At 48.7% G+C, this 27,696-nt stretch overlaps 1 protein-coding gene across 4 annotated transcripts; it reads right to left on the minus strand.

The window, feature by feature from the left end:
• Nucleotides 1–312: 312 nt before the first annotated feature.
• On the minus strand, nucleotides 313–27,229 carry DPH7 (diphthamide biosynthesis 7). Of its 4 annotated transcripts, none has more exons than XM_075906012.1 (10): nucleotides 27,096–27,229; nucleotides 25,020–25,177; nucleotides 23,024–23,166; nucleotides 15,890–15,977; nucleotides 14,123–14,217; nucleotides 12,338–12,504; nucleotides 10,803–10,875; nucleotides 9,684–9,749; nucleotides 5,460–5,632; nucleotides 313–3,663 (listed from the first exon to the last, which is right to left on the minus strand). In XM_075906012.1, the coding sequence occupies exons 2-10, from the start codon at nucleotides 25,158–25,160 to the stop codon at nucleotides 3,197–3,199; spliced, it is 1,413 nt and encodes a 470-aa protein (XP_075762127.1). In that variant the 5' UTR covers nucleotides 25,161–25,177; nucleotides 27,096–27,229; the 3' UTR covers nucleotides 313–3,196. The 4 variants fall into 4 exon arrangements, with proteins under 4 accessions (XP_075762127.1, XP_075762128.1, XP_075762126.1 ...); XM_075906013.1 differs by lacking the exon at nucleotides 27,096–27,229 and adding an exon at nucleotides 26,009–26,120; XM_075906011.1 differs by lacking the exon at nucleotides 27,096–27,229 and adding an exon at nucleotides 25,890–26,103.
• Nucleotides 27,230–27,696: the final 467 nt, after the last annotated feature.

Below are 27,696 nucleotides of genomic sequence, written 5' to 3' on the forward strand. Positions count from 1 at the left end.
AGTGTATACAGCTCAGATTTGTTTTCTGCGAAAAAGCCCCGAACGCAAAAATGGCGATCGGGGCTTTTTTGCGGAAAAGCGCGTCTAGATTGGCACGGACGCTTTTCCGCAAAAAGTGCTTTTGCGGAAAAGCGTCTGTGCCAATCTAGACGCTCTTTTAAAAAATGCTTTGAACGGAAAACTTTTCTGTTAAAAGCATTTCCGGAAAATCATGCCAGTCTAGATGTAGCCTGTCTGAAATCCAGCAGCACAAAAGAGAACCAATACATTTGAATTTCATTGGAAGTTTTCCATAAATGAAACAACTCAAACTTTTTAGAAAAATCCAAAAATAGTTTAATGTAACAAACTTTTGTTTACAATGCTGACATGCATCTCCAAATAACACTCAAAAAAGAGTTGTTCCAAAATACACATGGTACCCTCAAACAAGGTTTTGTGCCTTAAAAAGCTTAGTTATTTCTGTACATGGTTTTAATAACTGTATGAATTTATTACAAAAATTATAGTTGCTGCTGTTTCTTCCCTCCTAGACGAATGATTCATTAAAAATCTCAATGAAAAACTATACAGGCTAAAAGTTAATTTTAAGATGAGTTTTTGGATGATGATAATCAAGAATACCAAGGTAGTGCTTCATTAGTGTAGTGCCTTGCTGATGTTTTAGAGGGTGTGTCCAGAATACAGGGTTTTGTCGACAGAACTATACCTGCGTCTATACTACCGCCGAGTTCTGTCGACAATAAGTAGACAGAACATGGCAGTTTTGTCGATGGCGGTAAACCTTATTCTACAAGAAATAACGCCTTTCGTCGACAAAGTTCTGTCCACAAAAGGTGCTATTGCGTCCACACTGTGCTTTTTCAAAAGAGAGCATCTAGACTCTCTGTCGAAAAAGTGGCTTGCTTTGTCGACAGAGCTGGCTGTAGTCTAGACACACTTTGTCGACAGTATCTGTTGACAAAGCCTGTGGACAAAAGCTTGTAGTCTAGATGTACCAATAGTCAGAATCTTAACACGGCAACCTCAAGGAATTTTGGAGCAATCCCACTTAGGATTGCATTATTAATAATTTTATATTTTTAAAGAACATCCAGTAGTGTTGCTAACAGTATTTGAGGGTTTTGAGATTGAAGCTCAAAAAGCTACTCAGTTTTTTTTGTTTTTGTTTTTTTAAACCTACTTTAAACGCTAGTCACATAGCTCTCACTCTCTGGGTACCAAAGGATATGGGCATGTTGCAGCTGGCTTTCCTAAAAGATTTCTTTGCTGCAAGCACGAATACACAAGTGGTGCTTGTTGACAAGTGATAACCTAAAAGTCATCTTGTACACATGCAGTAGATTAGGTGTAAAATTATACATATGCAGCCACAGCAAAATCCTCGTGATTAAGACACTTCACTACACAACTTCACTTGCAATCTGTTCTGTCATGTACATTGAGACAATCTGGGATTTCATTCCTAAAGGAATCTGTATGCAAGGTCACTATAAGTACATTCCCTGTGCAGCATGACCTCATAACACACGGCAGTTGACAAAACAGGTCCCACAGTGAGCGAGGTTTGTATTCAGACATTCCATATAAACTCCCTTAACTTTGTGGCTATTATTTAGCAATGTGCTTATATAATTTAATGTTGCACTAAGGTTTGCTTGGGAGAGAGGGACAAGGAAAGGTGCCAGCCACCTATCCACATCTTCAGAATTGGAGGCAAGATTTACAAACATGGACTAGTCAAGGGAGGTAAACGTTATGCCTAAATGAGCAGCCTTTGAAATGCACCATCACCACTCTCAATCACAACAGTAAAGGACAATCAAGCAGAGAAAGCCATATTTTACTGTGTCCCTTAGCAAAGACAGGAGACTATCCATTTTGGTTTCGTCTGAGTTAGACAGATAATACTAAGAATCTAGTTGCCTTAATTTAACAGTATAGGTCTTCAGAAATTCAAGAGTCATGAACTCCAAGGCAAAGAAACTGGAAAAAACCCAGTGGAAGTCATGCTGGGCATAGGCGGTAGATATAGTTCTCAATACAGGCAGTCCCCGACTTACGCGGATCCGACTTATGTCGGATCCGCACTTACGAACGGGGCTTTCTCGCCCCGGAGGTCGAGGTAGCGGATTGCTACCTGCGAGCTCCGGGGCGAGAAAGCCCCATTCGTAAGCTGCTCCGGTGCCCCTGGTCTGCTGGAGACCGTCTCCAGCAGACCAGGGGCACCGGGCGGGTTCCCGCGCCTCTGAGGCTTTGCCAGAGCAAAGCCTCAGAAGCGTGGGAACCACCGCTGCTGCTGCTTGAGACCCGGTGCCTGTGGTCTGCTGGGGACCGTCCCCAGCAGACCACAGGCACCGGGACTGAAGCCGCAGCCGCGGGGGGGGGGGTCCCGCGCCTCTGAGACTTTGCCAGAGCAAAGCCTCAGAGGCGCGGTACCCCGCTGCCGCTCTGCTCCCCGTGTCCCTGGTCTGCTGGGGGGGGGGGGGACGCGGATAGTGTGCCCCCCCCAGCAGACCAGGCTTTTGTTTTGGACCCTGGAGCAGAGCAGCTGGGGCGCTGCGGATTGGTCCTGCAGCACCCGCTCTGGGCACTACTGGACCAACCCGGCAGCACCCCAGCTGCTCTGCCCCAGGTCCTGATTCAGCCGCTGCTGGTCAGTTTCAGCAGTGGCTGAATCAGGACGCCTGGGGCAGAACAGCTGGGGTGCTGCTGGATTGGTCCAGTAGCGCCGAGGAGCGGTGCTACTGGAGCAACCCAGCAGCACCCCAGCTGCTCTGCCCCAGGCGTCCCCAAGTCAGCCGCTGCTGAAACTGACCAGCGCTGACTACAGGAAGCCCGAGGCAGAGTTGCTCTGCCCCAGGCTTCCTGGAATCAGCGCTCATCAGTTTCAGCAGCAGCTGACTTGGGGAAGCTTGGGGTTCTTAAGTTGAATCTGTATGTAAGTCAGAACTGGCGGTCAGTTTCAGCAGCGGCTGAATCTGGACGCCAGTTCCAACTTACATACAGATTCAACTTAAGAACAAACCTACAGTCCCTATCTTGTACGTAACCCGGGGACTGCCTGTACAAAAAAAAAATCTCCTATACCTTCCCTCTGGGGCATTTGAAAGAGAGAGAGAGAGAGAGAGAGAGATGAACTTTTCAAGGCTGTTCAAGTGAAAGTGTGTTTTCAGACAGAATAATATTTAACATTTTACTCTGAAGGGTTGATTTGACTTATTTCCCATTTCCAAACATGTAGGATGTTATCATAAAATGAACACGTTGCTAGGATGCTGACTTTTCTCTCAGCCTTTGCTAATTCAGTTTGATCACTCTTGTTGTCCAACCCTTTTCCATCAGGATGCTGAGAAGGTGGGTCAGAGCCACTCTTTGGCCTGACCTGTGAGGCAGCGCCTTCACCCTCCTCATCTAACACTACATCAAAGCTAGCTGTAGGAGATTCATAAACTATCTTCAGGTTCTGGATTTGCAGATCCAGTTTCTTGTCTCCTTGATCTGAACTTGCCACTGGTCCTTCAGACGAGTCAAGTGCAGAAAATGGGTCCTGTTTTACAGCCAGGGGATCCTTTGGGGAGAGTCTTGACCAATCAGCTCCATAAGCCAAGGAGTTATGCAAGATGTAGGATGACACAACAGTACATTCCTCAGTGTTTTCTGCTAAAAAGAAGAGGAAATTAAGCTTCAAAGCCTAGTTTGAGGTAGTTTGTCTGCTAGCTGTTCGTGCTGAAAATTTAATCAAGAAGAAATTGCCTATTCTATCCCAAATGTTACTGATTACCATTCTCTTTCACATGACAAAAAGAAACATATACCCTCCAGTGTAAATAAGCCAAAGCTAAAAAGGAAATTCTCCCCATCAACTTTCCATTGCCTCTTTATAGCCAAATCTTCACTCAGCTCATTGGAGGGGAGATGGTCAGCATGCCCATGCAACTCTTAAGGCTGCATTTCTCAAACTGTGGGTCCCAACCCCACCGGGGTGTCATGGTATCACAGAGCTTGAGAACCCCTGTCTTAAGGAGTTCAGAAGGGAGGCACCATATAAATCTCACACAAACTGCAAATGCTACTATTGCCACGGTCTATACACTAGGCTCTTTTATGGCAGATGATTGTCCCCACTGAGCCTCTGACCTTTCCTTTTAAGAGACGGAGATCATATTTTAAGTGATCAAGGAATACAATTTAGTACTAATCAACCATAGCACTTTTCAACCTCAGCGTGCCTCACAGCTATGAGCCAGTTCATCCGTTCCAACATGAAGCAGAACCCTTTTTCACAGAGAGGTTGGGTGATTTGCTCAAGGTCGCACTGTCAAAACCGGGAATCTGACTGCACCACCTGAACACAAGTCCAGGCAATACCTAACCATTGGGCAGTCACTGTGCGGGGACTGGTCTGGAGGTTGTTTGAGGCCACCACCAGCTCTTTCCACAGCAGACCCGCTGTCTCAGGAAGCATCTAAGATGGGTGGGCAATGATTTTCAAATGGAGGACACTCCACAAATGATGGTAAGTCACCACAGGCCACACGCAGTTCTACTATATTAATGGAGGGGATGCAGGATCTTGGAGGGAATCTGGGTGCAGGAGGGAGCTCCAGGGTGGTGCAGAGTATTGGCATGCAGGATCTGAGCAGTTGTTTGGGTGCAGGAGGGGATTCTCACCTGGGCAGGGGATGGGGTGCGGGAGGGAGGGAGGGAGTGCAAGGTCCAGGCTCTGTCCAGGAGGAGCTTACCACATGTGGCTCCAGGCTGGCAGCATACTGAGGCACTCATGGCTCTATGCCACTTCCATAAGTGAACGGCAGCTGCAGGCATGTCTCTGCGCACCCCTTGGGACAAAGGGGGGGAGAAGGTCTCCATGCTCTGCCTGCACCTGCAAGCACTGCCCTCCGCAGCTGCCACTGGCCAGTTTCCAGCCCATGGGGATTGGGAAAATGGTGCTGAAGGCAGGGGCAGCACATAGAGCCATGTTCGACCTCCCCCCCCCCCACCACACACACACACACCAGGAGTGTGCAGAGAGCTGCCAGCAGTAGCCAGCTTCTAGTGGGAGAGGTGGCATGGGACCACAGCAGACAGACACAAATGTTAGGCCAGAACTAGCCTATGGACCATATTTTGTCCACACCTGATCTAACAGGCACACATTTAGAAGTGTCTCATTCTCCTAAAGACCACTCCAAAGTGGAGTAATAACATTTTTGGTCCATCCAGTCAGCTTAGGAGAATGACAGAGGAGTTCACATGTCCAGCAAGGAATTCTTACAAATAGTACTGCCCTGAGATGAACTGAATGCCTAAGCTTCTCAACAGTATTTGTGTATTTCTACCATTTACTCAGTGCAATCGCATGCAGTGGCCTTCCCTTTCCCCTGTAGGCAGGGAAGACGAGCAGCAGAGTGTGAGCAGAGAGAAGAACACACTTTCCCACTCTATTAAACTCTCACCCATACTTCCTTGGCAGTCAAGGATTTTGAATCCATTATGCATGCAAGCAGCCAACAGCAAGTGTTCATGTGTCGGATGCCACTTCAGTCTCCAAACTCCTCCTTGGACATGGGTGTCTGCCAATGGCTGTTTCATATTCCTGGTGTCCCACAGCAAGACGTGTTCATCATAGCTGGAAACACACACACACCAACATACAAAGACACCAGAGGAATTTTAGTGCATAGTGCACAGGAGGAGTAAAGAAGATGCAATGCGTTTTCCCACATACTCCACTGATGGCAGCCTTTTCCCACATGAGCTTTTGGGGATGCAGCCATGGGCTGCAAATAATGAGGCAAGTCAGGCAAGATCGTGGGGGGGGGAGGTTTTTGGGTTGGGGGCTACTGACCCATAGAAAAAAAAACTGTCGGGGGCCACACACAAGGGAGAAGCAAAAAAAAGGTGAAAAGCTGAAAAAGACTTTCAGCTCAAACTCCATCCCAGAGCCTGGGGGACCAGGATTAGTAGATTTTGTGGGGGCCCCCGAGGCTCTGGGGTGGGGCCAAAAAATGAGGGGTTCTAGTCAGGAGAAGAGGATGGAAGTATGGGTCAGATCAGATGAGACACAATCAAATGAAAAAGAGTCTAACACATCAGGAAATGGCAGACAGATAAATAAGTGACAATTTTTAAAATGCTTATACACAAATGCTAGAAGTCTAAATGATAAAATGGGTCAACTAGTGTGCCTAGTTTTAAAGGATGATACTGATATAATAGGCATCACGGAAACTTAGTGGAATGAGGACAATCAATGGGACACAGTCATACCAGGGTACAAAATATATTGGAAGGACAGAACAGGTCGTGCTGGTGGGGGAGTGGCACTATACGTGAAAGAAAATGTAGAATCAAATGAAGTAAAAATCTTAAATGACCCTAAATGGTCAATAGAATCTCTACGGATAGTAATTCCATGCTCCAATAAGAAGAATATAGCATTAGGGATATATTATCGACCACCTGATCAGGACAGTGATAGTGGCTACGACATGCTAAGGGAGATTAGAGAGGCTATCAAAATAAAAAACTCCATAATAGTGGGGGATTTCAACTATCCTCATATTCACTGGGTACACGTCACTTCAGGACGGATACAGAGATAACATTTCTTAATACCTTAAACGACTACTTCTTGGAGCAGCTGGTTCTAGAACCCACAAGAGGAGAGGCTATTCTGGATTTAGTGCTAAGTGGAGCACAGGAACTGGTTCAAGAGGTAAATATAACTGGACCGCTTGGAAATAGTGACCATAATGTAATGAAATTTAACATCTCAGTGGTGGGAAAAATACCTCAGCAGCCCAAAACTTTAGCATTTAATTTCAGAAAGGGGAATTACGCAGAAATGAGGAAGATAGTTAAACAGAAATTAAAAGGTACAGTAACAAAAGTAAAATCTCTGCAAGCTTCATGGAAACTTTTCAAAGACACTATAATAGAGGCCCAACTTAAATGTATACCACAAATTAAAAAACACAGTAAGAGAACCAAAAGAGTGCCACCATGGCTTAACAAACAAGTAAAAGAAGCAGTGACCAATAAAAAGACAACTTTTAAAAAGTGGAAGTCAAATCCTAGTGAAGAAAATAGAAAGGAGCATAAACTTTGCCAAATTAAGTTTAAAAATATAATAAAAGCCAAAAAGAAGTTTGAAGAGCAGCTAGCCAAAAACTCAAAAAGTAATAGCAAAATGTTTTGTAAGTACATCAGAAACAGGAAGCCAGCTAAACAACCAGTGGGGCCCTTGAACGATCGAGATGCTAAAGGAGCACTCAAAGATAATAAAGTCATTGTGGAGAAGCTAAATGAATTCTTTGCTTCTGTCTCCATGGCTGAGGATATTGGGGAGATTCCCAAACCTCAGCCATTCTTTTTAGGTGACAAATCTGATGACTTGTCCCAAGCTGAGGTGTCATTAGAGGAGGTTGTGGAACAAATTGATAAACTTAACAGTAACAAGTCACCGGAACCAGATGGCATTCACCCAAGAATTCTAAAAGAACTCAAATGGGAAACTGCTGAACTAAACTGTGGTTTGTAATCTATCCTTTAAATCAGCTTCTGAACCTAATGACTGAAAGATAGCTAATGTGACACCAATATTTAAAAAGGGCTCTAGATGAGATCCTGGCAATTACAGACTGGTAAGTCTTAATGTCAGTACCGGGCAAATTAGTTGAAACCACAGTAAAGAATAAAATTGTCAGACACATAGATGAAAATAATTTGTTGGGGGAAAGTCAACATGGTTTCTGAAAAGGGAAATCATGCCTTACTAATCTGCCAGAGTTCTTTGAGGGGGTCTACAAACATGTGGACAAGGGGGATCCAGTAGATACAGCGTACTTAGATTTCCAGAAAGCCTTTGACAAGGTCCCTCAACAAAGGCTCTTAAACAAAGTAAGTTGTCATGAGATAAAAGGGAAGGTCCTTTCATGGACTAATAACTGGTTAAAAGACAGGAAATAAATGGTAGGTTTTCCGAATGGATAGAGGTAACTAGTGGGGTCCCCCAAGGGTCCGTCCTGGGACCAATCCTATTCAATGTATTTATAAATGATTTAGAGAAAGGGGTAAACAGTGAGGTGGCAAAATTGGCAGATGATACCAAACTGCTCAAGATAGTTAAGACCAAAGCAGACTGTGAAGAGCTTCAAAAAGATCTCACAAAACTAAGTGACTGGGCAACAAAATGGCAAATGAAATTTAATGTGGATAAATGTAAAGTAATACACGCTGGAAAAAATAACCCCAACTATACATACAATATAATGGGGAATAATTTAGCTACAACTACTCAAGAGAGAGATCTTAGAGTCACTGTGGATAGTTCTCTGAAAACATCCACTCAGCGTGCAGTGGCAGTCAAAAAAGCAAATAGAATGTTAGGAATAATTAAAAAAGAGATAGAGAATAAGACAGAAAATATCTTAATGCTCCTATATAAAACCATGGTACACCCACATCTTGAATACTGTGTACAGATGTGGTCGACTCATCTAAAAACAGATATATTGGCACTGGAAAAGGTTCAGAAAAGGGCAACAAAAGTTATTAGAGGTTTGGAACGGGTCCCATATGAAGAAAGATTTAAAAGATTTGGACTTCTCAGCTTAGAAAAGAGGAGACTAAGGGGGAACATGATAGAGGTCTATAAAATCATGACTGGTGTGGAAAAGTGATATGGAAAAGTTATTTACATGTTCCCACAATGTAAGAACTAGGGGTCACCAAATGAAATTAATAGGCAGTAGGTTTAAAACAAACAGAAGGAAGTTTTTCTTCACTCAGAACACAGTCAAACTGTGGAACTCCTTGCCAGAGGATGTGAAGGCTAAGACTTTAATAGGGTTCAAAAAAGAGCTAGATAGATTCATAGAGGTTAGGTCCATCAATGGCTATTAGCCAGGATGGGTAGGAATGGTGTCCCTAGCCTGTTTCTCAGGATGTGGGTGACGGGAGGGATCATGTGAGGATAACCTGTTGCATCCCCTCCCTCTAGGGAATCTGGTATTGGCCACTGTCGGCAGACAGGGTACTGGGCAGGATGGACCATTAGACTGACCCAGTATGGCTGTTCTTATGTTCAAAGCACAGGAGAAGGCTACCATGGAGCAGGCTGGGGTGCAGATGTGGTGTCTGGGCAGGAGGTAGGAAGCAGAAGTGAGTTTAGGGTGTGCAGTCTAGGCAGGATATAGGGTGCAGAAGCGGGCTGGGAAGGAGGGTGCAAGAGCAGGCTGGCCTCAGGGGTCTGTGTGGGAGGGAGGCTGCAAGAGTGTGCTGTGGGTGAAGGAGGTCTGGAAGGGAATGCAGGGACTGGGTGCTGGGTCGGGGCAGGAGATGGGAGAGTGGGCCACTTACCTGGCACAGTTTATGGGAGGTGCACGTGGTTCTGCACAGCTCCTTCATGCTGTAGGGAGGAGCCCTCCACCACCACCACCCCTGCTGCTCCCATTGGTCATGATTTGGCCAGAGTGACAGGGGCAGTGCTTACACAGAGCACTTCCCTGCAGCATGCAAGAGCCCCTTCCTACTCCACCAAGAAGAGCCACAGGCCAGATCTGGCCCCAGCTTGCCTGGTTCAGGTCCAGCACTGGCTGGCCAGATCAAAGCAAACTGCATGCTGGATCCAGCCTAAAGGCTGTAGGTTCCCCATCCCTGAGCTAGAGAGAACTCACCTTCCTGTTGCCAGAAGAAACTCTCGGTGTGGATTGCATTGAATGCTGCACACACCCATTGAATGTCTACAAAGGAACAACAGAGACCAAGAAGGAGTACACAAAGTGAGACAATAGTTTATTTTGTTCTCAAAGAGTCCTAGGGCAACCTTCACGGCAGCAAAGCTTCTTACTCTAAGGAAAAACTTAAAAAACAATGAATAGTCTAGCAGCACCTTAAAGACTAACAAAATATGTAGATGATATCATGAGCTTTCGTGGGTACAGCCCACTTCTTCAGATGTTTGGGTTGTCCAGATCCAAGAATAAATAAGAGAAGGCGGGGAGAGGGAGGGGGAAGGAGAAAGGAAAAGAAAAAAAAAGTAGTGAAATAGATTATACAAGTTATAAGAGGCTGATATGAACAATTAGCACCTCTGTAAGTACCCACTGTTAGGTTGGTTGGTTAAGTCATTAGAATGTGGAAGGCAGTGTGTGCAAGCCAGCCCATATCTTTATTCATTCCTCTCTGATAGGAATCAAACTTGTAAATGAAGTTAAGTTCCAACCCTTCCCTGTGTATTTGGCTTGTGGAATTGGCCTGAAACAACAGAGTGATTTTGAGATTATGTCGATTCATCACAGGACCCACCACTACATCAGGGGCTCATTTAACTGCACATCCACTAATCTAATGTGATCTATGCCATCAAATGCCAGCAATGCCCCTCTGCCATGTACACTGGCCAAACTGGACAGTCTCTACGGGAAAGAATTAATGGACACAAATCACATATCCAAAAAGGCAACACACAGAAACCTGTTGGAGAACACTTTAACCTGCCTAGGCACTCATTAATGGATCTTAAAGTTTTGTTAGTCTTTAAGGTGCTGCTAGACTATTCATTGTTTTTTAAGTTTTTCCAGTTACAGACTAACTGGGCAACCCCCTGAAGCTATTGTTTACCAGTGTGATTAAAACCACAATTAATAGTGTTTAATTGTTTTGAGCTAATTGCTGGAGTTAAATGCAATTATTCAAAAAACAATTTAAATGTAACTGAAGTTCTGGGAGAAAACACACTTGGTCATAATCAGTCATGCATCGTCATTCTATATCTATCTGAGTGGCTTAGTTACCTCTCACTGGTGAAGATAGGCATTTCTGGGTTGCACCTGATGTCCCAGCCCCTCAACATACAGTCATCTCCACCTGTACAAATAGGGAACGGCTGTGTATTAATACTAGTTGGGAAATCAGTGCACCCTAGAAGAAACTGAGATTTGACTGGTCTGGAGTATGATTAAGAGCTGGGAACCATGCCTTTACTGCTTTACCTCAGAAGATCATAGCAGGACTTGTGCTTTTCAATTAAATGAAGAGCAGAGCTACTGCATGTACCACAAAAATTTCACTTCATCCAAAAGCATGAGGTAGAATTGAGAAGGAAGAAGGATTAGAAAGAACCCTACCTAAATGGAAGTAAATAGCAGTCAACATTTATTTGGTGCTTTTCCTCCAAGTATCTCAGGGTATGTCTACACTACCCCGCTAGTTCGAACTAGCGGGGTAATGTATGCATACCGCACTTGCTAATGAAGCCCGGGATTTGAATTTCCCGGGCTTCATTAGCATAAGCGGGGAGCCGCCATTTTTAAATCCCCGCTGCTTCGAACCCCGTGTAGCGCGGCTACACGGGGCTCGAACTAGGTAGTTCGGACTAGGGTCCTATTCCGAACTACCGTTACTCCTCGTGAAACGATTTAAAAATGGCGGCTCCCCGCTTATGCTAATGAAGCCCGGGAAATTCAAATCCCGGGCTTCATTAGCAAGTGCGGTATGCATACATTACCCTCCTAGTTCGAACTAGGAGGGTAGTGTAGACATACCCTCAGAGCACTTCACAAACCTAAGTTGAATCTCTGTTTATGGAGATATCACTACAGGCAGTCCCCGGGTTACGTACAAGATAGGGACTGTAGGTTTGTTCTTAAGTTGAATTTGTATGTAAGTCGGAACTGGTACATATTGTAGGGGAAACTCTAGCCAAACATTTCTCCAGAGCTCAGTTTTATTCTCCCACACCTCACTTCCCTCAGTCCTTTATTCTCAAGCTGAGGTGTCTGCTGAGAAAAGCCGCTCCGCGTCTCCCTGGTCTGCTGGAGGGGAGCGCTAGCTTCGCGTCTCCCTGGTCTGCTGGTGTTGCCTCACCCCGTTTGTAAGTAGGGATCCGATATAAGTCGGATCCATGTAACCCGGGGACTGCCTGTACTTTGAGATGGGGAAATCAACACACAGAAAAGTGACATGATTTGCCAAGTGCAAACTCTTATCTCAATAGCTAAGCTGGAACTTGCTTCTGTTCTGCCTACAATTCATTACTCCCTCTTGGCTAATGAACCATCAGGGTGGGCATTTAAATATCCACAACTTCCATACAATAATTCCACCCACTTTCCACAGTCGCTCCTTCAAGGGTTACTTTTCCAAGAAACAGCACAAACACTGAGAAGATGCCAGCTGGCTGGTACAGCAGCAAGAAGCATCACCATGATGCACAAGCAAAGGTTAAGGGAGACAAGAGTCAGACATACATGAAAATGGGTATTTTGATACCCACATATTTCTAGGATTTTTTTCTACCCTCCAGAAAAGGCGTTTGGTGTTCACGCACCTGAATACACAATGTGTGTGTCCCAGTAATTAAAAGCAGCAATCCAGGCCTCAAAGTTGTGAGCCTTCCACTGGCTGAGGATGTGCACAGAAGGAGCAGACTCATCGACTGACAGTAGATTCAGCTTCCCCTTTGAATCACTGCTGATTATTCTCAGTGGGCGCCCACTAATGCAGGAAAAGCAGACAATGTGTTACAGTTTAAGACAACTCAGGTTCCAGCATTTAATTCAATGATTTTCTCCTTCACACTTGCAGCCATGTTACAGCCTGAAAAGACCAGATAAAATGCAAACGATGTGTATCTGTCTATTTAACAAAGACATGGAGAGACACTAGGGGAACATGGCTTCCAAGCAGAAACCAATTTTGTACATCTGCAGAGCACAACAGTTCCCCCTTCTCAAGTGCTGGATTTCATCTTCAGTCCACACTGCACAGGAAGCACAGCAATAGTCACAATCCCAGCTCCCTGCTCTCAAACAGGAAATTAACTCACACTGGCTTGGGACAAGTAATTGAAATAAATCATCTGTGAGCTCTAAAATGCTACTGAAGCAACCATTAAGATGTCTCATTTCTCCTGTGTGGCAATTTCCCACACTGTTCTCCCACTCACTCGGTCTGCAGGGACTGGGAATGCTACAGATGCTGTATATTCAGTCCCATAGGAAGTAGAAGGCCTTTTGCTTCCCAAGTGATTAAGCAGCAGTAGTGATAGACTTTACAGGGGTGCCTCTCTGAATCAACACAGAGGGGCATCCCTTTTTAAAGATGAAGAAGAAATATACGCCAAGGGACTTGCCCACGCCCAAAAGTTTTGTCAATTCACTAACAGCATGTGCAGAGACAATATAACGGGCAGAACAATTAAAAAAAAGATACCAAAGTAAATTAATGTCAACTATAGAATTTCCCTGGCTCCCAGCCCTGTGCTCAGTCCCCACTTTACTCTCTCCCCCTAACTTTGAAAACAGTCCCCACGAGCCCGTGGGTGACATCTAACTTAATTTTACATGGTGATCATCAGGGCTCGACAAATCAGTGAATCTACTCACCCTGTTCACCGATGGCACGTGCATGCGCAATGCGGTTTTGCGAATGTGCAGTGCGGGGCTGGTGAGTAGATTTCAATGCGGTTTGTCAAGTGATCATATTCCTGGAATGAACTATGGAAGCAGCTAGGAGAGCAGTCACTTCAGGATGGAGCTGGCCTTGTCTACACTTACCAGAGGCTCAGTGCTCCAGTGATCGATCTTCTGGGTTTTATTTAGTGGGTCTAGTAAAGACCTGCTAAATCGAACACTTGAGGGGGGCCCCGTCAGCTGCAGTACTCGTGGCAATCGCAAGGAGTAAGGGAAGTCAACAGGAGAGTTTCTCTTATCTACCTCCTACTGTGAAGCCAACCGAGAAAATCAATGTAAGGTGCATCAACTCCAGCTACACAATTGTCATAGCTGGAATTGCATATCTTACATCAATTTTCTTTGCCATTGTAAACCTGGCCTCCGCTTCCCCATGAAAGGACATTATTGAGGCTCAGACTCAGTCAAGTTTAGATTTTACACAAGCATTAAAACTGCCAAGATATTTTTTGTTAATGGTTCATCGGTAGAGATCCCACAATAAAAGTTTCTGCATAAAGAAACTTGAAAGGCAGTTCTAAGCCTCTTGAGAGCTGGGACTGTGCAAATGACAATGGTCATTCTCTCTCTCTTTCTCTCTTCCCTCCGCTCCCCCCCTCCCCCGTGACTACAAAGAGGGCCATAGTTATCCCCCTCCTCACCATTGCTCCCGTCTGGTGGACCAGTCCAGAGACAAGGCAATACATTGTGCTCCCAAATCAACACTGCAGAGTGGATCCAACACGCAGCTGTTCTTCTACTGGAGAGAAAAGGAAATTGATCAAGATCAGGAAAACCACAAAGACAATGTCTACTTGCCTTCCACCCCTCACTGAGGGATCCATGCATGCTGTAGATTCATACCGTTAGGATCCTGGGCATTACAGAAAAGAAAAATCCTAACGTAAGCCAGTGAAGTGCTAGATACAAGGACTACTATTCACACAAGATGCCTCCCATTTCCTGTCCTTAAACTCACTGACTCCTACTCTGACCCCAGCTATTCATCCCAGCAGCTCCTTCTTTTCAAAACTCATTGTGGCTAGAGGGTCGTCCAATCACAGTGTCTTAACCTTCCCCAAGGCTGCCTTCTGCTCTCTCCACTTCATTGAAACCAATAACCTCTTCCTCACAGAGCCCTTTCTTCACACACAATTTCTCTGCTGCCTTTAACAATGGCCCATCCCCTCCTCCTCAAAACTCTCTTACATGAGATTTCATGATTCTCCTTTCAGTTATTTTTGCCAACGGTGAAGGCTAGAACTTCAACAGGGTTCAAAAAAGAGCTAGATGGATTCATGGAGGTTACCATCTTTTAGCAAGTATGCCCCGCACCTGAATATACCCCACGGTTTTTGCAGTTTGAGTAAAAAAAATCTTGTATACTCCATGCATGAGTATAACCCGCAGGATATACAAGACTTTTTTTCAAACTGTGTGTGTTGGGGGGGCGGGGGGGCGGATTAGCCACCCTCCGGATGGGGGAGCACTCACCCTGCCTGGTTCCCGCACAACCTCCGAGTGGGGGAGCACTCAACCCCCTGGGTCCCACGCGGCTGCACAACCGCCAGGCGGGAGAATGAGAGTGCGCCCCTGCCTCTTCCTGCGGCTGTGCAGCCACCAGCCTCTGGTTGGGGGAGCGCTCATCCACCAGTTCCTGCACAGGAGCGCTTCCCCTGCCCCTTCCTGCAGCTGCGCAGGAACCGGGAGATGAGCGCTCCCTGCTCAGAGACTGGCGGCTGTGTATCAGGGAAAGGGGCAGGGGAGCGCTCACCACCAGGTGAGTAAAAAAAAAAAAAAAAAAATGTATACCCCGCACCCGAGTATATCCTGCAGGGGGCTGCGGGGTTTGTAAAAACAAATATAACCCGCGGGTTATATTCACTAAAATATGTTAGGTCCATTAATGGCTATTAGCCAGGATGGGTAGGAATGGTGTCCCTGGCCTCAGTTTCTTTGGAGGTGGGTGACGGGGGAGAGCTCACATGAGGATTGCCTGTTGTGATCCCTTCCTCTGGGGCATCTGGTATTGGCCGCAGACAGGACACTGGGCTGGATGGACCTTTGGTCTGACCCAGTGTGGCCGTTCTTATGTTCTTAACTGCTTTTTCAATGCTTCTTCTCCCGAGTGACTAAGAGCCCCAAGCTCTGTCCTCATTCTGTTTCTCCCCTCACTCCTTACTCCTCACATGTGAACAGAGTTCAGCTTGACTCCCAGATCTCAGGGACAAATTTTTGGGATTGGTATCTAGGAAAAATGCCACCAAAAACAAATCTCACTTGTAAAGTGAACCCATTTGCCCTGGAGTCACTGAGTATGCCATGGAGCTTCCAACCTCCTTTTTAGTAACACCACACTGTAAAGCCTTTAAACATTATTTTAAAAGCTAGAAGCGTTGACATTAATGGCCTGCAGCTCAACCACATACCTCACTCCCAGTCAGGTGGCAAAGCTCCACAGCTCCCTTGGCATTTGCAATGCCCAACATGGGATGTTCTGCGACAGGAATATGGCACCTGGAAGAGTAATTGACACGGTCTTGAGTTCAAGGCCATGTCATGCATTAGAGGAAAGGATCAGAGTCCTAAAGGAGGAGCTTTTTTTTTTTATTTTAATTTATTTGGCACGTCTCATCAGGCAGCAGATTCTCTTATTTCAACTCCCTTAACTTGCATAGCTCTTATTCCCCTGGGTATGTCTACACTACAGCGTTATTTCAAAATAGCTTCTTTTGAAATAACACATCTAGACACAAAATGCATTTCAAAATAGTGTTTTTCTATTTTGAAATAGCGCATCCACACTGGTAGGACGCTGAATCGCATTTACGGCCGGCCGGAACCGTTTGTCACAGGGCATCAGGTCAGGAGTTAGCCTCAGGCAGCAGCCACACAAGGTATCTGAGACCTGTGCTTAAAGGGACTCCCCCGGACAGCCGGTTCTAAGGTTTCCCTGCTTGCTTGCCTACCTCACTGAGGGACAGCAAAGCATTTTTTTCTGTGTGTGCTCTAGTTGTCCTCACTCGGGACACCACAGCACTCTGCGGCATGGAGCCGGAGCCGCTCCTGGGCACCCTGGTGCTTCTCCTGGACATGCTGCTGCGAGCCTGGCAGCAAGTTCTGCAGGCAGTAACAGTCTCCACTGGGGGCTTGTGCCTTATTCCTCCCTCACGTCCTCCCACTTACTCCCCCAACCCCTCTTCCTGCTGTACAATAAAAGACATGTGTTCATTAGAACAAAACCTCTTTATTGAACAAAACTGGGGTGGGGGGGAATGAAACTGAGGTGAGACTGGGGAAAGAAGGTGGGAGAGGGGAGGAGGGAGGGTGGGAGAGGGGAGGGGGAAACCGGGGAGAAGGGAGCTCGCAGGGGGAGGCAAGGGGAGGAAGGGGGAGGAGAAGCTCGGGGTTGGGGATCTCTCCAGCCCAACTGTCTGCCAGCACTGTGGGTGCAAGGGCCTCGGCATCCCTGGGGATGTGGGGAAGGTGGGGAGGAAGAAGCAGGAGGGGGAGAAGGAGTGGTAGGAGGAGCTACCGCTGGGGAGGCAGCAGGGGCTGGAGCAGCAGGAGGCAGCAAGTTCTGCCCCAGGGTCGATGACCACCTGGGGAGCACAGACCATCCTGCCCCCCAGGATGCAGTCCACGGCATCAAAACAGGGGCAGGGGTCTGGGTCTGCCCTTGGTTGGGAGCTGTCCCCTGTGGCCCTGGCATAGGCCTGCTGCAGCTCCTTTATGTTCATGCAAACCTGCTCCTGGGTTCGCATGTGGCCTTTGGTAGCCAGGCTGGGCAGCCATCCACCTGTAGACAGTTGCATTCCTCCGTTTAATGCGGACATCATGGACATTAGAGGCATCCCCCCAAACCTGAATTTGGTCCCTGATCTCTGCACTGGACGAGGCAGGTGCCCGCCTTTTCCGGCCCCTGGCAGGCTCCTGGGAGCTGGCAGACTGGTCCTGGGGAATGGTGAAGGGCTGGCTGGCACTGGCTGCCTGGCTCATGCTGGGGCCACTGGGTCAGATGCAGCGACTGCAGGCTTGGCGCTGGCACAGGCACTGTGGACAGAGTCTACCCCTTTAAGGGCTCTGGGGAGGGGAGGAGGGAGAGGAGTGTTCTTGGTTGTACCCAGAGTGGCCACCAGGGCACCTTGGGAAGGGCTGGAGGCCCCTTATTTCGAAATAAGTGTCGACAGAACGCTTATTTCAAAATAGCAATTTTGAAATTGGTGCTATTCCTCATGGAATGAGGTTTACCAATTTCAAAATAAGCCTTCCACTATTTCGATTTCATTTCGAAACAGCGGTTTGGCTGTGTAGACGCTGGTAAAGTTATTTCAAAATAACTCTGCTGTGTAGACATACCCTATGAGGGCTAAGGAAGACAAGATCCCAACCCCTACAGCAGTTTTTGCCCCATAGTTTCCCCTGCCCTCAGGTAATGCTGACTTTTTTTTTTAAAACTTACAAAGAATCATAACTTGAAAACTAGTTTTCACAGCTAGTAGAGAGCTCACACCCCCAGCTTCTACCGTCTCTTCTGCTGCTTCCTTGGTTCCAGAACCACTGACAGAAATGCACCCAATCTGAATAAGCAGCAGGCACAGCACAAGTGCAACCAGGATTTGCAGCTTGCGAACAGGTGATTGCTAACAGGGAGTTTTGAGAGGGAGTTCTCCAGGTGAAGGAGAAGCAGATACAGGACTCTTGAGGGAAGTGTGTTTTATTACTGGGGCTTTCTTTCTTACTGTGTGCTGAGCTTGTGTTAGTTTGGTGTGTGGTGATGTTGGGTTTTTTTTTGGGGGGGGGGGGTTATTATTTTTTTTTTTTTCTTTCCCTGTTTGAGTGAGGCTTTAGAGAGGGAGTTCTCCAGGTAGAGGAGAAGCAGATACAGGAGTCTTGAGGGAAGTGGGTGTTGTGTTTGGGGCTTTCTTGCTGTGTGCTGAGCTTGTGTTTGAGTGAGGGTTGGTGTGTGTTCTTTTTTGTTTTTTGTTTGTTTATTTATTTATTTATTTTCCCCTGTGTTTGAGAGTGAGGCTTCCCCCCCCCACACACCTCCCCTCTGCCCTCCCCCTCCCCTTGATGGCGTTTGTGCTGTGATTGGCAGGTGGAAACTGTTGGCTTCTAATTAAAGTTTGAATTCTAGAAGCCTCTGCTGATTGGCTGAGCCTTGGTAGGGGGAGGGGCTTTATAAGGCAGTGGACAAGCAACCAAGAAGCTTGTGAACAGGTGAGTGCTAACAGGGAGTTTTGAGAGGGAGTTTGGAAGGGGAGAGGGAAGGGCGGGAGGTTCTCTTGCCTTTCTTTTTAAATCCCTTTTCTAAAACAGCAGCGATGGTTGGTGATGGGTCTGCTGTTGTTACCTGCACAGCGTGTGCCATGTTTGTCTTCCTCCTGGAAGAAAGAACGGATTTCATTTGCACCAAGTGCAAGCTGGTCGACATTTTGGAAGAAAAAATTAGAGGACTGGAGGCCCAAGTGTCGACCCTATGCTTGATCAGAGAGGATGAAGACTTCCTCGATAGAAGGCAGCATTTAATCCTTCAAGCACGGCAGGCAGAAGAGCCAGAGAGGGCAGTACGTGACCAAGAAGAGAACTGGCAGCACGTAACTTCTAGAAGGGGAAAAAGGCCAGCACGGGAATCCCCCGATGCTATAGAGGTAAGTAATCGCTTTCAGGCTCTCTCCACAGGCTCTGCAGTGCTGAAAGCTCTGGAAGGGACCTCACAAGGAAGAAACCAGAAGGGAACACCATCTACTGGAAGGCATGGGATGCGTAGTCCTACGGATGGGGGTTCCACGGCCACCACGCCCAAAAGGAAACGACGGGTGGTGGTGGTGGTCGGGGACTCCCTTCTAAGAGGGACTGAGCCATCCCTCTGCCGTCCGGACCTGGAATCTCGAGAGGTGAGCTGCTTACCGGGAGCTCGCATTCAGGATGTCACTGAGAGGCTTACCAAGCTGATCAAACCTTCGGATTGCTACCCCTTCCTGCTTCTCCACGTGGGAACTAACGATACGGCCAAGAATGATCTTGAGCGTGTTACTGCGGATTATGTAGTGCTAGGAAGAAGGATCCAAGAATTTGGAGCGCAAGTGGTATTCTCCTCCATCCTTCCTGTTGAAGGGAAAGGACTGGGCAGGGATCGTCGAATTGAGGACGTAAATGCGTGGTTGCGCAGATGGTGTTGCAGAGAGGGCTTTGGTTTCTTCGACCATGGGACTCTGTTCCGGGCACAAGGATTGTTAGGAAGAGATGGGATCCACCTAACGAAGAGAGGAAGGAGCATCTTCGCGGGCAGGCTTGCAAACCTAGTGAGGAGGGCTTTAAACTAGGTTCGTCGGGGGACGGTGACCAAAACCCTGAGGGGAGTGGGAAAGTCGGATACCGGGAAGAAATGCAGAGAGGAAGGGGCAAGAAAGGAGGACCCATGTTTCGAATGGAGAAGATAGGACGATCAACTGGTTACCTGAGGTGTTTGTACACTAATGCAAGAAGCCTGGGCAACAAACAGGAAGAACTGGAGGCCCTGGCCCAGACCAAGAAATATGATTTAATTGGGATAACAGAGACTTGGTGGGATGACTCGCATGACTGGAGCGCTGTCATGGAAGGGTATAGACTGTTCGGGAACAACAGGCAGGGGAGAAAAGGAGTTGCACTATATGTAAGAGAGCACTACGATTGCTCTGAACTCCAGTATAAAGAGGGAGAAAAACCTGTTGAGAGTCTATGGGTTAAGTTTAAAGGAGCAAACAACAGCAGTGATGTTGTGGTTGGTGTTTGCTACAGGCCACCGAATCAGGTGGATGAGGTAGATGAGGCTTTCTTCGGACAACTGAGCGAAGCTTCCAGATCGCAGGCCCTGGTTCTCGTGGGGGACTTTAATCACCCTGACATCTGCTGGGAAACCTATACGGCAGTACACAGGCAATCCAGGAAGTTTTTGGAGAATGTTGGGGATAACTTCTTGACACAAGTGCTGAAGGATCCGACCAGGGGCCGTGCGCAGCTTGACCTTCTGCTCACAAACAGGGAGGAACTAGTAGGGGAAGCGGAGCTGGGTGACAACCTGGGAAGCAGTGATCATGAGATGGTAGATTTCAGGATCCTGACGAAAGGAAGAAAAGAGAGTAGTAAAATACACACCTTGGACTTCAAAAAAGCAGATTTTGACTCCCTCCGAGATCTGATGGGCAGAATCCCCTGGGATGTTAACACAAAGGGGAAAGGAGTCCAGGACAGCTGGCAGTATTTTAAAGAAGCCTTATTGAAGGCACAGAAAGAAACCATCCCGACACGTAGCAAGAGAGGCAAACATGGTAGGAGACCAGACTGGCTCACAGGGGAAATCCTTGGTGAACTTAAGCACAAAAAGGAAGCTTACAAAGAGTGGAAACTTGGACAAATGACCAGGGAGGAGTTTAAAGGTATAGCTCGAGAATGCCGGGGGGTTATCAGGAAGGCGAAAGCGCAAATGGAATTGCGACTGGCTAAGGATGTGAAGGATAACAAGAAAAGTTTCTACAGGCATGTTAACAAGAAGAAGGTGATCAGAAAGGGTGTGCAGCCCCTAATGGATGAAGGAAGTAACCTAGTGACAGATGATGTGGGGAAAGCTGAAGTACTCAATGCTTTCTTTGCCTCTGTATTCACAGACAAGGTCGGTTCCTGGACTTCTGCGCCAAGTGACGCAAGATGGGATGAAGATGGACAGCCCATGGTGGGTAAAGAACAGGTTAGGAACTATTTAGAAAAGCTAAAGGTACATAAATCCATGGGTCCGGACTTAGTGCATCCAAAGGTACTGAGGGAGTTGGCAAATGTCATTGTGGAGCCTTTGGCTATTATCTTTGAAAAGTCGTGGAGATTGGGAGAAATCCCGGATGACTGGAAAAAGGCAAATGTAGTGCCCATCTTCAAAAAAGGGAAGAAGGATGATCCAGGGAACTATAGGCCGGTCAGTCTTACCTCGGTTCCTGGAAAAATCATGGAAGGGATCCTTAAGGAATCCATTTTGAGGCACTTGGATGAGAGGAAAGTGATTAGGAATAGTCAGCATGGGTTCACAAAGGGCAAGTCATGCCTGACCAATCTGATTAGCTTCTATGATGAGGTAACTGGCTCAGTGGACATGGGGAAGTCAGTGGATGTTATATACCTTGACTTTAGCAAGGCTTTTGATACGGTCTCCCACAATATTCTTGCTAGCAAGTTAAGGGATTGTGGATTGGATAAATGGACGGTAAAATGGATAGAAAGATGGCTAGAAGGCCGGGCCCAGCGGGTAGTGATCAATGGCTCGATGTCAGGATGGCGGTCGGTTTCTAGCAGAGTGCCCCAAGGTTCGGTTCTAGGACCGGTTTTGTTCAATATCTTTATTAATGATCTGGAGGAGGGGATGGATTGCACCCTCAGCAAGTTTGCGGATGACACTAAGCTGGGGGGAGAGGTAGATACGCTTAAGGGCAGAGAGAGGGTACAGAATGACTTAGACAAATTGGAGGATTGGGCCACAAGAAATCTGATGAGGTTCAACAAGGACAAGTGTAGAGTCCTGCACTTGGGACGGAAGAATCCCAAGCATTGTTACAAGCTGGGGACCAACCGGTTAAGTAGTAGTTCTGCAGAAAAGGACCTGGGGGGTTACAGTGGATGAGAAGCTAGATACGAGTCAACAGTGTGCCCTTGTAGCCAAGAAGGCTAATGGCATATTAGATTGCATTAAGAGGAGCATTGCCAGCAGATCCAGAGATGTCATCATTCCCCTTTATTCGGCTTTGGTGAGGCCGCATCTGGAGTATTGTGTCCAGTTCTGGGCCCCCCATTACAAAAAGGATGTGGACGCATTGGAGAGGGTCCAGCGGAAGGCAACCAAAATGATTAGGGGGCTGGAGCATATGATTTATGAGGAGAGGCTGAGGGAGTTGGGTCTGTTTAGTCTGCAGAAGCGAAGAGTGAGGGGGGATTTGATAGCAGCCTTCAACTTCCTGAAGGGAGGTTCCAAAGAGGATGGAGAGAGGCTGTTCTCAGTAGTGACAGATGGCAGAACAAGGAGCAATGGTCTCAAGTTGTGGTGGGAGAGGTCCAGGTTGGATATTAGGAAAAACTATTTCACTAGGAGGGCGGTGAAGCACTGGAATGGGTTACCTAGGGAAGTAGTGGAGTCTCCATCCCTAGAGGTGTTTAAGTCTCAGCTTGACAAAGCCCTGGCCGGGTTGATTTAGTTGGAATTGGTCCTGCCTAGAGCAGGGGGCTGGACTTGATGACCTTCTGAGGTCTCTTCCAGTTCTATGATTCTAGGATGCCACATTGAAAGCTAACTTCAGTGAACTACTGGGACTTTTTACTCTTGAACAGAACAATAATCCAGCAGTTATTAAACTAAAAGCCAGAAATCTTGTACAGCACTGTGCTCACCAGAAGCTACTTATTCATTACCACAGCAGAAGCTATTGGCAATCAGAGAGACTGAACACTTAGAGCAGCAGCCCAGGCACAGGTAACCCTTGGCCATAAATGCCAAAGGAGACACGCTCCCCCTTCTCCTTCCCACTTGCCAGCATTACCATTTCAAGTCTAGAATGGCAGCAGTCTCAATCCTTTGAATTTCAGTCAGTGGGATGAAGGGCTGCTCTTCGCTGTAGTGATACAGATAGAGGCGCCCAAGCCGCGTGTGGGGCTCATCACTCTCACTGGGGTTTGCACCAGGCTGTATCAAACAAGAGCAAAGGAATTCTGTAAGCTTATGTGTTATTTTCTCACCTCCTTCATACAATGTAACATTCCTCCCTCAAATACCCTGCCATAAAGCACACCAACAGGGGACAGAGTCAGCACTAGAACATAAGAACGGCCACACTGGGTCAGACCAAAGGCTCATCTAGCCCAGAATCCTGCCTGCTGACAGTGGCCAATACCAGATGCGCCTGAGGAAGGGAACACAACAGGTAATCTTCACATGATCCCTCCCGTCACCCACCTCCAGAGAAACAGAGGCTGGGGATACTCATTGTGTTGAGATCCCAGCTCTACACTCAACAAGCTATAGGAGTAGGACCTTGGGAAAGTCATTAAAAGTACCATTTTTCAGAGATGCCAAGCAGTCACAACTCCAGGAAAAGCCAATGACACCTCCATGTGCTCAGCAACTGTGAAAAATTAGCCCCTCCCCTGAAAAACTGAGGTACCATTGGGTCTTAATGTCCAACCACCTGCATCTTTCTATCCCTGTTCCATGGCTTGACTTCCTCAGGGGAGGATCTAGTTAACTTAAAAGTGACAAAGCCTGTCAGACCTATTAGTGGAACATTGCATCTGTGAAAAATGGCTTCATTACCACTTGAATGGCTCTAACAGGCATTTGCCAACCCCAGATATATACTATCAGCTTCTGAATTTACTGTGTTAGTCTACAGGACCTTAATTTAAAATCTGCTTTAAAAATCTCTCATTAGTGCACTGCTGAAGATTATAAAACCACGTCTCTAAAAATCATCTCCTCCCCGCAGTGACCATCAGGCATAGGGGCACCAGTTTAATAGAACTGTGCAGGGCCCATAAACCTTAAGGACTGCTCTCCCCCAAGCTCTTTTAGAAGCAATATAGGAATATATGCATCACTTTACACAGCTCTGGGATTGGACTCTGCAACCCTTTAACAGCCCCCTCAACAATATAGGGCAGGAAAGAGTATTAGATTCCCATATTCAGTTAATTCTGAAGGAATTTAGGGAAAGGGAGTAAGCTGAAACTTGGCTAGGTAACAATGGCTCGTCCCTCAGACTGATACAGAAAATAAATGCCATCTATTGAATAAGCATTATGTACCACCTAGGCATTCCTTGGAAGCCTCACCTTCAAGTACACTGCTTAGTTCTCAAGATCAGGCAGGAACACAGTTCATGTTGAGGGTGCAGTGGAAGTGGTTTCCATATGACAGTATGCAACTGAAGAGGGAAATACCCTGCTGCTTAATGGAAGTAATTCAAAGTACTGCTTTTTTTTTTTTTTAGGGGGGAGGGGAAGTGACCGTAAAACTGGTCACTACCTACTGAGCAGTTTTGCCAAGTGCAAGGATTCAGACCTGCTAATTTTAGTTGTAGTTTTTTTAGTTGTGTTTTACTTTTAACAATCCTCAACAGCCAACATAACTATAAAAGGAGGAACTGGGATCCATTCCACGTTGGACATAATCAGCAAAACTGTTAATCAAGTTCTCATCAGCTACAGCATAACCACCATTGAAGGCCAATGATACTGCGCAGGATCTTTATTATTGATGGTCATAAAAGATCTAAAAAGAGCCCAGCTTCACCTTCAGTTCTCAGAATGAGATTGTACAGATTGAATCAGAGGCAGCAAGGTGGGGCGGGGGAGGGAGGGGAGCGACTAGTTGAGTAGTGACTCAACTACCTGATAAGCCTAAGCTTATCAGGTAGTCAACTAGTCGTTTACATCCCTACACACAATGCACGAGAGGTCAGAAATGACTTCTGTCACTACTGACATAACTGACTTAGGTCACCTATTAGCCCTCCCAATAATATCATTTCTGTCACTTACCTTTCTATCTGGTTTCTTTAGCTGGTAAGTGCCACAAACCAGAATACTGTGCCAGCCTTCCACAGGACACCACTCCACAGCATCTGCACTGTATTCAGTGTCTACCACTTGAAGAGTCTGAGTTTTGCACTGCAATGCCATGTCAGAACATGCTCATCCTGCCCAGGAAGGAACAGAGCACAGAAAATGAAGGTAAGAGAAATAGTGAAAGGACCACCATGCAGAGCAGAGCACAGCTCAGCTCTCCCTGGGTGGCCTATCTGCACAGCTGCTCCCCTGGGAGAAACAAGTCCAGCAAGCTCCAGGCAGTATTGTCACACAAACACCATACTCCCTTAGGTCAGGGCTACTCAACACGCGGCCCATGGCCCATTTGTTTGCAGCCAGTGGTGCAGTTTGGATTTACGCAGGACTCAATACATAGCCTGTGGGTGGAAGCCAAAACAAAAGAGTAGGCAATAGAATGGTCTTCTGTTGATAAGCGTTTTAGTAGTTAAATTCCTGAACTGTCATTGCTCATTAAAACTGCTGTCATACCGGTGGTAATGAGTTAAATATTGCATTTTATTAATTTTGGCAAACCTAACTTAAACGGGACCTGTGTGTTGTGCAGTCTTGCCTTAATCTTTGTATTCATGCCCATCAGTGTGAAAGATGCTATTTGCATATATATTTGCATGTATATGCAACCACACTTAAGTTGTGGCCCCCGGGGCTTCCAAGTTGAGTAGCCCTGCCTTAGGCCCACTGAGGTCGCTCACTGGACTGCAGCACAGCTCATTAGCATAGCAGATGGATGCCCAGAGCACCACGCCGCCCTGGACAGAGCCCACCCCCAAAAGAGAATTTACTGAAAGGAGCAGTGGGTACCAGGCCAGTGTCCGTCCCTCTTTAGTTACAAAACAATGCAGCCGCCTTGGGACAGGCGGTGCTGGGGGTGCCGGGGGAAGGCAGGTCAATCGCCCCCGTTGACAAAACAGTTCACTCACCGCCGTGCTCGGGCTGCGCTAACGTCAGCCAGCCCGCAACTCACCCCCAGCGCCCTGCAACCTCCCACACGCACGGGCGCCCCAGCGCTCCCCCCCCACGCACGGGCGCCCCAGCGCTCCCCCCCCCACGCACGGGCGCCCCAGCGCTCCCCCCCCAAGCACGGACCCCCCAGCGCTCCCCCCCCACGCACGGGCGCCCCAGCGCTCCCCCCCAAGCACGGGCCCCCCAGCGCTCCCCCCCCAAGCACGGGCCCCCCAGCGCTCCCCCCCCACGCACGGGCGCCCCAGCGCTCCCCCCCCACGCACGGGCCCCCCAGCGCTCCCCCCCCACGCACGGGCCCCCCAGCGCTCCCCCCCCCACACACGGGCGCCCCCAGCGCTCCCCCCCCACGCACGGGCCCCCCAGCGCTCCCCCCCCAGCACGGGCGCCCCCAGCGCTCCCCCCCCAGCGCTCCCCCCCCAGCACGGGCGCCCCAGCGCTCCCCCCCCACGCACGGGCGCCCCAGCGCTCCCCCCCCACGCACGGGCCCCCCAGCGCTCCCCCCCCAGCACGGGCGCCCCCAGCGCTCCCCCCCAGCGCTCCCCCCCCAGCACGGGCGCCCCCAGCGCTCCCCCCCACGCACGGGCCCCCCAGCGCTCCCCCCCCCAGCACGGGCGCCCCCAGCGCTCCCCCCCCAGCACGGGCGCCCCCAGCGCTCCCCCCCCAGCGCTCCCCCCCCAGCACGGGCGCCCCCAGCGCTCCCCCCCCCAAGCACGGGCGCCCCCAGCGCTCCCCCCCCAGCATGGGCCCCCCAGCGCTCCCCCCCCAAGCACGGGCCCCCCAGCGCTCCCCCCCAGCACGGGCCCCCCAGCGCTCTCCCCCACGCACGGGCCCCCCAGCGCTCCCCCCCCCCCACGCACGGGCGCCCCCAGCGCCCCCCCCCCAGCACGGGCCCCCCAGCGCTCCCCCCCCCCCACGCACGGGCGCCCCCAGCGCTCCCCCCCACGCACGGGCCCCCCAGCGCTCCCCCCCCCCCACGCACGGGCGCCCCCAGCGCTCCCCCCCACGCACGGGCCCCCCAGCGCCCCCCCCCCGGTAACCGTTCACCTCAGCGCGCGGGGGCGGGCTCGCGACGCGGCCAATCTGCTTCCAGGTCGGCAGCGCGCGGCAGGCGGGGCCGGGGGGCGGGGAAACCGGCCGAGGGGAGGGGGGCGCTGGAGCAGCCGCTGAGCCCGGACTCTCCCCCCCCGCAGAGGCGCCCGGAGCTCGCGGCCCCCCCGGGCCGGCTCTTCCCCATTCGCCCGGCCAGGAGCCCCTGGGCCGGTAGCGCCGCCCCCCGGTGGATTCCCAAGGGCTGCGGGCGAGCCAGGGGCAGCCTGAGTCCGGCGTAGACGGAGACTGACCGCAGCGTCCTGCCGGCGGGGCCGGGCCCCTGCCGCAGAGCAAAGCGCGGCAGGGAATGGTCACAGCCACATACCAAAAGCTGCACACACGTGGAAAGGACAAATCCCAGTTCAGAACAGGAGGGGACGGGGCGGGTAAATGTCTGTGACGGTCCCAACGACAATTATCCGCATCCTGCTCCAGAAGCTTTTTACATCTGCACGTGAAAGGGAATCCTCTGAACCGTCATTCATGCTACAATTCAGCACTCTACCAGTTGGTCTCAACTAAGACACTAACTATCTCACCCATTACCAGGATAGCT

The sequence above is a fragment of the Pelodiscus sinensis genome, chromosome 22 (genome assembly GCF_049634645.1).
Source record: "Pelodiscus sinensis isolate JC-2024 chromosome 22, ASM4963464v1, whole genome shotgun sequence".
Lineage (NCBI taxonomy): Eukaryota > Metazoa > Chordata > Testudines > Trionychidae > Pelodiscus > Pelodiscus sinensis.

Excerpts from the sequence above, each read along its gene's own strand:
- DPH7 (XM_075906012.1), bottom strand. The coding sequence starts at position 25,160 with ATGGCATTGCAGTGCAAAACTCAGACTCTTCAAGTGGTAGACACTGAA. Across the intron at positions 15,978-23,023 it reads GCCATTCTAGACTTGAAATG|GTGCCATATTCCTGTCGCAG; the intron begins GTAATGCTGGCA and ends TTACTCTTCCAG. Across the intron at positions 12,505-14,122 it reads TCCACCAGACGGGAGCAATG|TGGGCGCCCACTGAGAATAA; the intron begins GTGAGGAGGGGG and ends TTCCTGCATTAG.